This window comes from Ailuropoda melanoleuca, chromosome 15, assembly GCF_002007445.2.
Source record: "Ailuropoda melanoleuca isolate Jingjing chromosome 15, ASM200744v2, whole genome shotgun sequence".
In the NCBI taxonomy this organism is placed as follows: Eukaryota; Metazoa; Chordata; class Mammalia; order Carnivora; family Ursidae; genus Ailuropoda; species Ailuropoda melanoleuca.
Genome location: NC_048232.1, coordinates 88,437,388 through 88,450,935, shown reverse-complemented (window position 1 = coordinate 88,450,935; position 13,548 = coordinate 88,437,388). Strand labels below are relative to the sequence as shown.

The window sequence follows — 13,548 nt, the reverse complement described above, 5'->3', positions numbered from 1 at the left end:
TATGCAAATGTTCTCCTCTCTCCGGAGTGCCCTGGGTGCCTGGCAGTTGCAGCCCCAGTACATAAAGAGAACTCAAACCCAGAAGCGCCAGGTGGCTCCGAGTGGTCATGAAGAGCCCAGGCTCATGGCCACACTGCCTGGTAAGTTTTATATGCTTTTTATTTCTGTTTCTCCTTTTTAAATCAACATTATTGACCTAACACATATAAAATGTGCCTCTTTTAAGTACACAGTTACGTGACCCTGGACAAGGGTACACAGCTGTGTAATTACTACCCCATTGAAGCGACAGAGCATTTCTATCACCCCAAAACCATCCCTGTGCCCGCAGCCGTCCACCCTACACTCTCAACCGGAGACCCCGGAGAGCTGCTCGCCCCCTCACAAGGGAGCACTGAGGTCTGCCCTAGAACTTCACGCACATGGAATCATCTGGGGGCCCACGCTTTGTTTTCACTCAGCCTACGGTCTTTGTGACTCATCCGGACTGAAGCATGAGTCGGCTAACGAGCAGTATTCCACAGTACAGATGGGGCAGTTTGCGGGTGGTGCTGCGGTTACTGACCGTCTGGGCTGGTGCTGGTTTGGGGCTATTATGAATAAGGCTTCTGATAAACATTCTTGTGCGATTTTTATGGCTACGCACTTTGATTTCTCATGGTTCCACACCTGGGAGAGGACTTCCTGGCTCACCGTGCAGGTGATGTTTCGCTTCCTAAGAAACTACCAGATGGGACGCCTGAGTGGCTCAGTCGCTATGCATCTGCCTTCGGCTCAGGGTGTGATCCTGGCGTTGTGGGATCGAGCCCCACATCAGGCTCCTCCACTATGAGCCTGCTTCTTCCTCTCCCACTCCCCCTGCTTGTGCTCCCTCTCTCGCTGGTTGTCTCTCTCCGTCAAATAAATAAATAAAATCTTTAAAAAAAAAAAAAAAGAAAGAAAAGAAACTACCAGACCTTCCACAGAGCAATCGTACGGTTTCACATTAACTAACAGTGGATGAGAATCTCCAATGCTCCACACCCTCCCTGACACTTAGTACTGTTTTTCTTTAAATATTAGCCATTCTGGGGGTACGTGGCTGGCTCAGTTGGGGAGCATGTGACTCTTCGTGCGACTCTTGATCTCGGGGTTGTGAGTTCGAGCCTCATGTTGGGTACAGAGATTACTTTAAAAAAATAAAAATCTTTGGACAAATACCATATGATTTCAGTCATATGTGGAATTTAGGAAACAAAACAGATGAATACATGGGAAGGGGGAAAAAAAAAAGAGGGAAGCAAACCATAAGAGGCACTTAACAGGGGCGCTTGGATGGCTCAGTTGCATAAGCATCTGCCTTCGGCTCAGGTCATGATCCCGGAGTCCTGGGATCAGGCCCAACATTGGGCTCCCTGCTCAGTGGGGAGCTGCTTCTCCCCCTCCCTATGCCTCTCCCCCCTGCTTGTTCTCTCTCTCTCAATAAATAAAATCTTTTTTAAAAAGAGAGAAAGAGAAACTCTTTTAGCAACAGAGAACAGGGGCGCCTGGGTGGCGCAGTCGTTAAGCGTCTGCCTTCGGCTCAGGGCGTGATCCCGGCATTCCAGAATGGAGTCCCACATCAGGCTCCTCCGCTGGGAAGCCTGCTTCTTCCTCTCCCACTCCCCCTGCTTGTGTTCCCTCTCTCGCTGGCTGTCTCTCTGTCACATAAATAAATAAAATCTTTAAAAAAAAAAAACAACCAACAGAGAACAAACAGGGCTGACAGAGGGAGGAGAGTGGGGGAAGGGCAAGATGGCGGACGGGGATGCAGGAGGGCATTGCTGGGATGCGCACTGGGTGTTGCATGTAAGTGATAAAATGCTAAATTCTATTCCTGAAACCAATGTTACACTATATGTTAACTAACTAGAGTTTAAATATTTTGGGAAAAAAATAAAAAGACTCTTTTACAAAAGTTTTTTAATAAAAAATAATAAAATCTTTAAAAAACATCTCTTTAAAAAAAAATCTCTAAGAACAGTATCAGCCGTTCTACGGAGTGGCTCTAAGGGCCTGTCCCTGATGGTGAACGACGAGCTCCGCCTCACACGCCCCGCCTCACACGCCCGTCTGTCACCGCGCCTCTTCTGTGGGGAAGTATCTGTTCAAATCTTCTGCCCGTTTTTTAAATCCGGTTGTTTGTCCTTCTAGTGAGTTTTATGGTTCTGTATTCTAGACAGTTTTCGTGCCTAGACACATAATATACATATTCTGATTATATTCTCCTAATCTGTGGCCTGCCTTTTTGTCTCAAACAGCAGAACTTTTAAATTTCCATGATATCCAACTTATGAAGTTTTTCTTCTATAGTTCGTGCTGCTTCTGTGCTATATAAGAAAGATTCTCTCCTGGGGCGTCTGGGTGGCACGGTCATTAGGCGTCTGCCTTCGGCTCAGGGCATAATCCCAGCATTCTGGGATCAAGCCCCACATCGGGCTCCTCCACTATGAGCCTGCTTCTTCCTCTCCCACTCCCCCTGCTTGTGTTCCCTCTCTTGCTGGCTGTCTCTCTCTGTCAAATAAATAAATAAAATCTTGAAAAAAAAAGAAAGAAAGATTCTCTTCTTGTTTCTTCCCCAGATGTTTTAAAGCTTGACCCGGCTACCTCCTGCTCGTCCCTCAAGCGTCTCTCCGATGGTCCTTCTCCAGGAGGCCTGGCCTGACACCCAAGGCGGGGCTGGCCACACAGTGCTCCTGCAGCACCTGGCGAAAGACTCCCTCAGAGCCAGCCCCTCACTGTGCTAGCCACGGGGCAGTCAAATTTTTATTAAGTGAATTCATGTATGAGCAAGTGAGGGAATGGATGAACAAATATATCCTATATGGTACTTTCTCCCTTTTAAAATCCTCCCACATCTGAGGCGCCTGGGTGGCTCAGTTGGTTGAGCAGCTGACTCTTGATTTCAGCTCAGGCCATGATCTCAGGGTCCTGGGATCGAGCCCCGCGTCAGGCTCTGTACTCAGCAGGGAGTCTGCTTGAGATCTTCTCTCTCCCTCTTCCTGTGCCCATCCCGCTGTCTCTCTCTCTCTCTCTCTCTGTCTCTAGTAAGTAAACCTTTTAATAATGATACTAATAAAAGCAGAAGTGCAGAGACTGGAGCTATGGCAGCCACCCTGTGACCACGCGGGAGAACCACAGGCTGCAGGTACACCGTGAAGACCCGGGCAGAAGGAGCACTGGGCTCAGAGAGGCACCGGCCTTGACGATCCCATGGGCCTGAATCCAGACACAGCTTTTCAGTTGTGTGAGTGCCTCTGTTCCCTTTCTTTTCTGAAGACATTTCCATGCGCATCTACTGTCATCAATTACACTCTCGCACAAATTTAACACACTCAGGTCACGCCAGTTAAGCAGCTTCTTAATAAACACACTGAAACAGAACGTGTGTGTGCACACACTCACCCAAAACGTGCAGCATTATCACACACTGACCCCACCTCGAGGCCTCCTGGGAGCCTCCCAATTGCTGTCCTTCACCTGCTCCCTGGGGCTAGATCCCTGACTGCTAACACCGGGGTAAACTTTGCCTATTTCTGAACTTTATATAAATGGAATCATTTTTTTCTGTCTGGCTGCTTAAACTCAACATTACATTTGAAAAAGTCGTTCATTTTTGTAGCATGTTAGAAGTAGCTTTGCGTGCTCCCGTGTACAAAACCCGTTCTACCGTTAACAGACGTTTAGGCTGCTACTTTTCTCCGTTATAAACACTCCTGCTCCTGTCCTTCGTGGCACGTGATCCGCATCTCAGTAGGTATGTACGGAGGAGGAGGAGGACCCCTGGCTGAGCCTCCGTTTCGCAGACCCTCCCACAGAATCTTCCAGAGTGATTACGCTCCCACGGGAAGTTCACGCAAGCACCCACCACTCCACATCCTTGCCAACACTTGGTGCCATCGATCTTCATCTCGGCCGTCCCAGCGGGCCTGGGAGGCCTCTGTTGGAAGGTGGCTTTCATCTGCATTTCCCAGAAGACTGACAGGTGCCACTGCGTGTCCTCATCTGTGAAATGCAGGTACAAGTGTAGCCCCATTTTCTAGGAGGTCACCTCCCTTGCCCATGCTCACCTGTAGGCGTCTATTATATCGTCTGCATGTGAGCCCTCTGTGCGTGTCTCCTCCTCCCCCCTTGCCTTGCCTTTTCTCCCCACTAATGATGTCTTCTGATGAAGACAAGTTCCTAACTTTAATAGAGCCCCTTTTATTAATCTTTAATGATTAGGCTTTCTCATTCCTTTGCAAGAAAATTTCCTTCAACCAACATTCCGTGCCTACACACTTCACCTTGAAACCATGCCTGGATCCGCACTGCGGTTAAGCAGAGTTCTCCTGAGGGGCCAGCGCCCCCGCTGAGCACCATCCCCAATATGCCGGTGCGTCACCCCACACGGGGCGCTCTTTCTGCCCCTGCGGGGGACCCACCACTGCACGCGCTGGCGAGACCTGAGGCAGGACACTGCTTCATCACGTCGGAGACGCCTTCAGAGACCATCCGCCCGGAACCACCGGGATGCGCCACACCCTTCTGACCTTACTGCTGCTTCCAGTCCCCGTCATCTGCTGGAGAAACACACGTCGTCGTCCTGAAGTTGCCACAGCCACAGGCCGAGGAGCCAGGCTGCTGAGCGGGCAGTGAGCTACCCCAGCACTGCCCTTGATCCTGCTAGCGGGCCGGCGGACGCCATTCCACTTAGAGAAGAGGAAAAGGCTCAGGAGTTTCATGAGTGAGCCCAGGGTTCAGGGGCCCGAGGGCACGCTGCAGCCAGGGCCCAGGCCCAGCGCCTCCACAGCCCCTTACCTGAGCCTTCCAGCCCTCTTCCGGGGCACCTGTCTCGAGTCCCTGCCCTGTGGAGTCAGCTCTATACATACATACATACATACATACATACACACACACACACACACACACACACACACACACACACACACACCCCGTTCACTGAGCTCCGCACATCCTGGGCCCGCACCCTCGGACTCTCGCACGCTGGGCTCAGCACCAGGAGGCAGAGATGTGGAGCACAGCCTGACCCTGAGCTCCGAAAGCTGCCAAGGCTTCTAATGACGCCCCTGCCCAGGGGCAGACGCCCTCCCCGTGCTGCCGCCAGCCCCTCTGGCTCCCGAGTTCAGGGCCTCTCTCCTAACTCCCGTTCCCTGGGCGGGGACCCCCACCTCCACACAGGGGTCAGATGCAGGCGGCTCAGCGCTAGCCGGCAGAGCTGGGCAGCTGTGACAGAGCCGCAAGCCCCCGGGCTGCAGAGGCTGAGCGGCCCCTGACCTCGGCAGCAGGGCTGGCCTCTGATCTCCTCTGGTCTGTGCGCGAGGGCCCGCGGCAGCCGCGCCACAGCAGGACCGTCTTCTGAGCACTTCCCCCGCCCCGGCGGCATCAGAACGGATGGACCACGTGTTGCCTCGGCTTGTGCGCATCATCGTGGGAGCTCAGCTCCCTGCAATGCAATCCGCGGGCACACATCCTGCAATCGATGAATGTCTCCTCCAAGAATGCAGCAGCCCGGAGCGCACGTCCCCCAGACACCTGCACTCCCTCCTCCGAGTCACCACTCTGACCTGGGCAATCTCCCCTGCTCCAGGTGCTTCTCAGATCTGGTCAGATGCAGGGACTCAGCCCACCCTGCCTCCGCCCACTAGACCTGGAGCTCTGAGCTCCAGCAGGGCAGGAGTTCTTGCCCCGTGCTCACAGCACTCTCCGCCCCTGCGAGGCACACCACAGATCCTCGGGGCCGACTTGCCGAACGAGTGAATGATGCTGTGCTGTGCAGTGGACCACCATCCCCCAGGAGGGCCCAGCCCTGGGGGGCCAGGGAGGACAATGTCTGCACTACCGCATGACAAATAAGCATCAGCACACAGCTCTGGGCGGGCTCTGGATTGGTTTGGAGTTGGCCCTGGTGCTGGAGAACGCAGCGGTGCAGAGGGAGAAACAGGCACCCGAGAAAGGTCACACGCCTGTGTTGAGCCCACCGGGCAGCCTATCCAGGCTGTCGCTTGGCAAGGCCGGAGCACGTGGCAGGTGAGGGGACGTGTGGCCAGCAGCCAGTGGGGGGCTCCGTGTGCCAGGTCAGGGCCAGCCTTCCATCCAGGGTGGTGGGACAACGAGGGGTATGAGCCAGGGAACGGTGTGAGCAGCCTTCCATCCATCACACACAGTGCCACCAAAGGCTTCTTAGTGACCGTGACCGTGACCGAGGACTCACACCTTCTCCCTATTCCCGGATTTTAACCTCACTTATTAAAAGAGAAATTCGAAAAGGCCAGGATGTCACGACGGGAACAGAGGCAATAAAAAGGTCCCGCACACACACTCCTGACACTCCCATCCCTAAAGGAAAACACACATGTGCAAGTTGGGGCCTTCAGATAATTAAGCCAGACTGGAGATTATGCAAACGAAACATATTCAAGTATGCAATGAATTTTAAATGACAGAACTACAGAAAACTTAATTGCCGTATTAGCATGCTATAAAAACACTAATCATAAATGTAAAGCAATAATACCTGCGTGTACTTATATCGAAATCGTCCCCGTGACACACGTATCCAGTGGCTCCCTCCCGCGGGACCACATGAGAACCTACTCTGACACGCTGCAAGAAAAAAGGGTGACGCCAGCACCTCACTGATCACTCTGCACCATTCTGCTCACCAGCATAAATGCTACATGTTTAATTAGTTTTTGTTCGATGTTTCTGAAATAGTTATTAAAAAGGAGCCAAAAATATGACTTTCTACAGCGCTAATTTTTAAAAAGTTACTGCCGTGCTTGAACGGAATTGAAACGTGAAATCGCGTTAATGGTGGTTGAACGATATGTTCTAGACTAGAGTACATGTTAGCCCTCCGTAAACGACAGGAGCCAAGTTTCCCATCTCTCTTCATTAAAGGAGCATTTCCTACTCATCCATTAAGAGGAGCGCTGTCCTACAGACCGCTGGGATCACGTTAATGACAAGCTGTGAAGAGATTGGGGAACAGTCCTTGGCTGGCCAGGTCTTGAAGAAGACTCATATTCAAGTGCAGCTTTAGTTGTCTTTTTCAACCGGACAAATGACAGATTCTCCTTGGTCGTGGGTTCAGGGTCCTGGCAGCGAAGGGCTGGGACAAGCCACCCCACGCCACCCACTCGGCTGAGCCTCCGGGACAGTAAGCTCTCGGTTAAGCCCAGACAGCTCAGCCCAGGCAGACTGCCTTCAGTGGGCCCCGTCTCCCGGCTGGTCCGTGGGTGCCCTGCCCTGTCCCAGGTAGAAGCACACGTCCTAGAACAGCTATGTCTCCAGCCTTGGGCACACATGAGAATCCCTGGGGACCCCAGAGATCAGTAGTTCCCCAGCTCCCCAGGTACCACTAACGTGCACCCAGAATGAAAAAACCACAGAACCACAGGTCAAGAGGGCAGCCCACAGCCCAAAGCCACCATGTCCTTGCTGCCCCTGCCCCCGCCGACACCCAGCCTGGGGCACGCTGCAATTGGTACAAACCCTGATGCCTCAGTCTACCCCAAGGCTCCAATCTGCTTTGGGGGCCCAGACATCAAGATCTGCAAAAGCTTCCCAGGAGAGAATGGGAAGCCTCGGATTCAGAGAGTGACTGAGAGGTGGCCTTAACTTGGGGGGCCCTTCTCCACACCCCCAGGACACTGAAGTGCCCGCTGGGTTTTCTCCCCACCATTTTCTAAGACTCTTTTGTGACCTAGCACTTGCTAAGGGCCTAGTGGCCGAGGGCAGATGCGTGGGGAACACTCGCCGCGTCAGAAGTAAATGATTAACTTCCTTCACTGTGCTCCCCAAATCTTCTGTTACAGTAACCAGGAGAGAAGAAGTCTCATGAAGGAGCTCCTGGGTCAGCATTTAGGGGATAGGAGATGATGGCCCCCACCATTCTGACCTCCTTACCCCTGTCCATGCCCATGTTTCACCCCTCAACCTGGTAGGTTCCCTGTCTGTCCCTCAATGCCCAGAGCCCATCCTTACCCCCAGGGCACGCAGCACCGTGCAGAATGACCATGCACGGGCCTGTCTCCCCGGGCTGTCTGGAGCACTTGAAGGCTGGGATAACATACTGCTCGCCAGCACAGGCCCAGAGCATGGCGAAGGCATGACGAGCACATGACCCCTAAATGATGAGTGAGTAGGCCACCAAAGAACCACCCAGCTTCCTACTCCAGCAGCCTGAGTCCCACCCACCTACCCCTGCAGCCTCGAGCCCCTCCTCCCCTGCCCAGTTTCCCCTGTCCCAGCTGTCCGCCCCCTCCTTCCGACAAGCACCCAGGGCAGCACAGCACACTCTTCCTCCCGGTGCCAGACCCTGGTCGCGATGCTGACCTATCCACTCCTGCAACTCTGCATTCAGAGATCACCGCTTCTGCAGGCATCCCGCGCACGTGCACAGCCCAGCACACAGCAAGCACTCAACAGATGCTGCGAGACAAGCAAAAAGGCACAGGAAGAGACAATGGGGTGAGCAGTGCCCCGGGGACCCAGACTCCTGAGAGAAAGGGCTCCTTCCCATGTGGTGAAACCCCCGTTTGTCCTGGGGGAGACAGAGGAAGGCAGGGACCCCTCACTTTCTGCAGGCCGCATGAGATACAGCCTCCCTTCCTAACCCAGCACCAAACACAGTGCCAGATACAGAAAGTGCTGGAGGAATTCTGATCAGATGAATGAAGGCACCAACCAAAAGACCTTTCAAAAGGTTCCCAGCTTTCCGGCTCCAGAAACAGCCTCCTCATACCTCATGAAAGTCCTTCACATCCTGGCCTGCTCCTAGTCCCCAGCTATCCCTGGTTCCCCACCCCATCCCTAATCCAAGCAGTCCGCCTGCCATTCCTAGGGAGCCAACTCACCCTGGCTCCAGCTCGCCTAACCCCAGCGGCACTCCCCAGGCCGTACGCCCTCCCCGTCTCCCCGACCCAAGGACAGTGACACATCCTTCAAGACGCTCCAGAAGCACCCACCTTCACCAAGAAGCCTGGCCTGCCATCCACAGGAGTTTGCACTGCCCTGGAACCACCCCTCCCTTTCTTGGTGCCCCACCCCCCGCCACTTTGGAAAGACAGTCTTTGCTCACTGACCCCAACACTTCCTTTAACTCAGCCATCAACCCAAGCCTATCGAGGTCCAGAACGGCCAAGTTCATCTCTGTCCTTCCCAGTCCCCAGCCTCCCACCCTGCAGCACCTGCAGATGCCGGGGAGGGGAAGCCCCGCCTCAGCACGCACGCCCTGCTCTGCGGCTGCCCTTCCCTCCGGCTGCCCTTCCCTCCGCCTGCGCCCCGTGCAGCCCACCGTGTGTGATCCCTGACTGTGCGGCAGCCCTGACCTGACCCAGCCCCTCGTAACGGGGAGGACAAGGATCTGATTCATCTCTGTTTCTGGGCAAGGGGCCCCTGCAGTCAGTTAATGGGTTACACGAATACAAGTGCGTGAGATGCCTGCATGCTCTCTCCCTTGCATTCCCACCATTCCTGGTCACAGAATCTACCCACCTACACCCTCCCTCCCATTCAAACCAACAAAGTGGAATGTCTGTCTCCTCCCCCTTCTGCTCTCCTGCCCACTGAATCCCAGTTCTCACGCTTGCCCTGCCAGCCAGTGGGCATCACACACAGGGTAGCTCAGCTACGATGCACACAGACTGAGAACCAAAGGAAAGGAACAGGACAAAATCATTCACGAAGGCTTTCCACCCAGAGGCAGCACAACCTTAATAAATAAAAAATTGCACTATAAGGTCTGAACCATATTATCGTCAAAACTCCTACAGTTCTAAAAAGCTTGTAATCTATTGTAGAGGACATTGGGAAAGTAGATACAAATGCTCAAAATAACAGACACCAAACAGAAACATAAGCAATTGTACCAGGTCTGATTTTAATTGCAAGAGGATATTTAATCAATAAATATTCACTGTTGAGAGCGGCATCTGCATTTAGGATTACGAGGTACGAAGCTGCAAATTTATTAAGACTCGTTAGCAAGAAAGAGTCTTTTAAATACTGAAAGTCAGACCCAATTTAAAGTAAACACTTAGAGTTCCCTACTGATTTAACTCCAAAAATCATTTATAATGGGAAAGAGAAGAAAGCTGTCTATAAACTACTCCAAAGTTTTCAGCAGGGCCAAGCTCACTTCGGGTACTAACCCGAGTGAAGTACCAGAGAGCGGGGGGTCGCACCCGCCCACCTGGCCTTCTCCAGCAGTCGCCACAGCTCGGCAGTTTAGAACCAGGGCAGAGGAACCAGAACCAGCCTCCATCACAGACATACAGATACTTTCTGTAAATACAGATCACTTTCTCCCCAAACATCAAAACTAAAGTACGTTAAAAAAAAAAAAAAAAAAAAAAAGGCAAACATATTTTGCTGTGATGGATTCCTAAGAACTGAAACAGTCTTCTCTCATGGATCCTTTATCACAGGTTTGAAAATATTACAAAGATTTTTAGAATAATAAAATCAGAGAAAAAGAATACAGCTGTCATAAATAATTACTTATCCTCATTTTCTGCCAGCCTTGTCAAACCAAGCTTGAAATGAAGCAAAGGATGGAAAATGTCACCTTAGCTCAGACAAAGGCCCGGATCACTGCCACAAAGACAGGGCGCCTGCCTGGGCACGGCTGACAGGCCACACCTAGGGCCGGGCCGCGCTCACGAGCAGGCCCACGGAGCTGCCCGGGCCACGGCTGACGGGCCACACTTGGGGCTGGGCCACACTGATGAGCAGGGCCAAAGAGACTTACTGAGAGCAGCTTCCAGGTAATGGGGCGAACCGGCTTAGGGATTCCGGACCAGCTCAACTTCCGTAGTTCCTCTGTTGACAACAAAGAGACAAAGAAAACGGGGTTTACAAACAGGCAGTGAACTCCCCACAAGGCTTCGACATACTTCATCAATGTTTCTGGGGGGGCCCCAAAAATGAAACCAGAGTGAACCTCAAAACAATACAACCACTGCTGCCTGCACAAATACCCACGGGTGGGGAGGTCCCAGAGGGGCAGGGCTGGCCAGGGACAGAGTGGCCCAGAGCCGCCGGGTGTGGAGCCACTCGAGTGCAGGAGAGGGCACAGCAGGGGCTAGGGGTGGGGATGAGATCGGCCCCCGAATTCCGTGGACCTTCTGTGTCTCCCCAGTGTCTCAGACATGTGCCCTGAATGGCTAGCTTCAACTTGCAGGTATATCAACACTCAGTCAGTCCCACTGAAACTGAAGTAATTATTTCTTCCCTTTAAGTTAGGAATCCACCATTAGGCTCTTCTCCTAACAGCGAGGAGCTCATGATTAATACTAAGAATAAAAGAAACGATTAAAGAGACTTTGGTAATATAATCAACAAAATACAAAGTCCTGACATCTAATCTTTTTCCAATTACTACAGTCTAAGTAAAATAAGTACAGAATAATTGGGTGACGGTACCAGCAATAACTCACACTTTACAGCAGAATCTCAGAAAATATCGAATCTTCCCCCGCACCCTGAGGGTATTATGACAAGTAGAAACCTAATATCTGAACACCAATAACGTAATGTTTACCGCCATGTTCCCAGGGCCTCTCCTCCTGCACAAGGCTGGTTTTCTGATTATGGCTCAGATGAAGAAAGCCGAGAGAAATCTCCGTTGTTAGTGTTCTCCGAACCTGTCTCCCCACGGAACACACTCACAGACTCGGTGCCTTGAATGCACGTCCGAGACGGAGCTCTGAGCCCGTGCCGGCCTCAGCACCAACCAGCTGCGTTCACAGGGACTCCCTGCCCCTCGCGGCAGTCCGAGTCCATCAGGGCCGTCCCCACTGTGTCAATGAGAAGCAGGCTCAGAGAGGCTAGGTGACACGACCACGGTGGCACAGGGACTAAGTGACCTCCACAACCCAGAATCTTCCCACTCTATTAACTCCCATTACTAAGAAGGGCTTCCTGTAACACAGACAAATTTCACTCATAAATATGGACAAAAGGTCCAAAACAAAATCCTCACAGATCAAAACACAACCAGATATTCAAAGACCGGTACACACGATTTACTCCAGGAGTAAAAGAATGGCTCCACATCAGGACATCTCGTCGTTTTATCAAGGTGTTCAGCAGGGTTCATGGGAAAGTCACGGGACCATTCTGTTGGATGTCCAGTGTGGACCTTCACCCAGGGCAGAAGCCCGGCTGGACAAAGTGACAACCCCCCCACCCCCCTGCAGTCCTGGTAATGGGGGGAGTCAGCCCGGCGGAAGCGGAAGCCACTACTCCGAAGCTGGAACTGGCTGGCTGTTGAGAGCTAAGCCCCGTCCTCACCCGGGAGGGACGATGAGCCTGGGACCCTATCTGCGCCCCGGAGAAGAGAGCAAATTATCTGGGGGCTGCTGAGGAGAAAGCCCCTCCCTGCTCTTCAGAAATCTTTTGCGGACAACAATCGCTTGCTTCCTCTGCAGGTTGTTGGGGTCGGAGGTGCGGCCGGGGCTGCTGCATCGAACCAGCACCCAACCAGCCTGAGAGGAAGCCGACAAAGAGAGGCTGCAGTGAGGGCAGATGCAAGAACGTTCAAAAATCAACAGCTTTTCCCCGCCGGCAACAAAATAAATAGAAAATATTATAGACATAAGCTTAACAAAAAACGGACACTACCATGGAAGCAAACCGTGAAGGTTTTACTTAAAGACATGAAGACACAGAGGAACACCAAGCTCACTGGCACTAAGGAGCACCTGCTCCGGCCCGGCGCTAGGCCGGCAGAGGGCACCACGCGAGGGAACAGCACACGCGGCCCTGTGCTCAGAGAACTCAGAGCAAATGCAGAATGACAACTGGACTCCGAAGAAGAGGTGAGGATGGGAAATGCAACTGTGGGGAGGACATTTTGCCTAGCTGGTAAGGTTTCCTTGAGGAAATGACAACTGAGAAAAGACCCACAAGGAGGAGAAATCACTGAGGGAAGAGGGGCTGGAAGGGGAGTATTCTCAAGTCCACAGAACACCTAACATAAAATCCTGGCCACAGTGTGAAGAAGGGATCAGAGGAGCCAGTGGTCACAAGGAGACACTTGATGGGCTGCTTCTGAAGCCCAGTGTAGAGGTGACAGTGGCTTGGATGGTGGCAGCAAAAACAAGAGTCATGACCAAACACGGACCACTGGATCTAGCCTCAACATTACGATGCTGTCAACTGCTACTTAAAAATTCTTCAAGTTCAGTGCAAAGCCAATAAAAAAGCCCAGTGGGTTATACTGTGTGTGTTCTGAAGCCTCATAAGCTGACACTAAGCTCATCTGAAAGAGCAAATGCACAAGAGCCAATAAAATTTCCAAAAAGAATAGCGTGAGAGGACTTGCATTTCCAGATAAGCAAATGTGTACAAGAGCGACAGTACTTAAGACCCTGGGGTGCCAGGAGCAAGACTAAGGCAAGGAGATCGATGTAACAGAACGTAACATCCCATCAACCTGCACCTCGTTACGGTTGCCACGGCATTTCAGATCAAGGGGCCATCAGCCAGCAGCGTCCCAACAATACGGCATCCATTTTCAGA

The 13,548-nt window shown here is 52.3% G+C and overlaps 1 protein-coding gene across 1 annotated transcript in view; it reads right to left on the bottom strand.

Moving 5' to 3' along the window:
* The window catches only part of TBC1D22A (TBC1 domain family member 22A), a 312,609-nt gene that overhangs the window by 205,972 nt on the left and 93,089 nt on the right, over nt 1-13,548 (bottom strand). Inside the window, 1 exon segment of the mRNA XM_034644032.1 lies at nt 10,775-10,845. Within this exon segment, the coding sequence (XP_034499923.1) occupies nt 10,775-10,845 (71 nt within the window).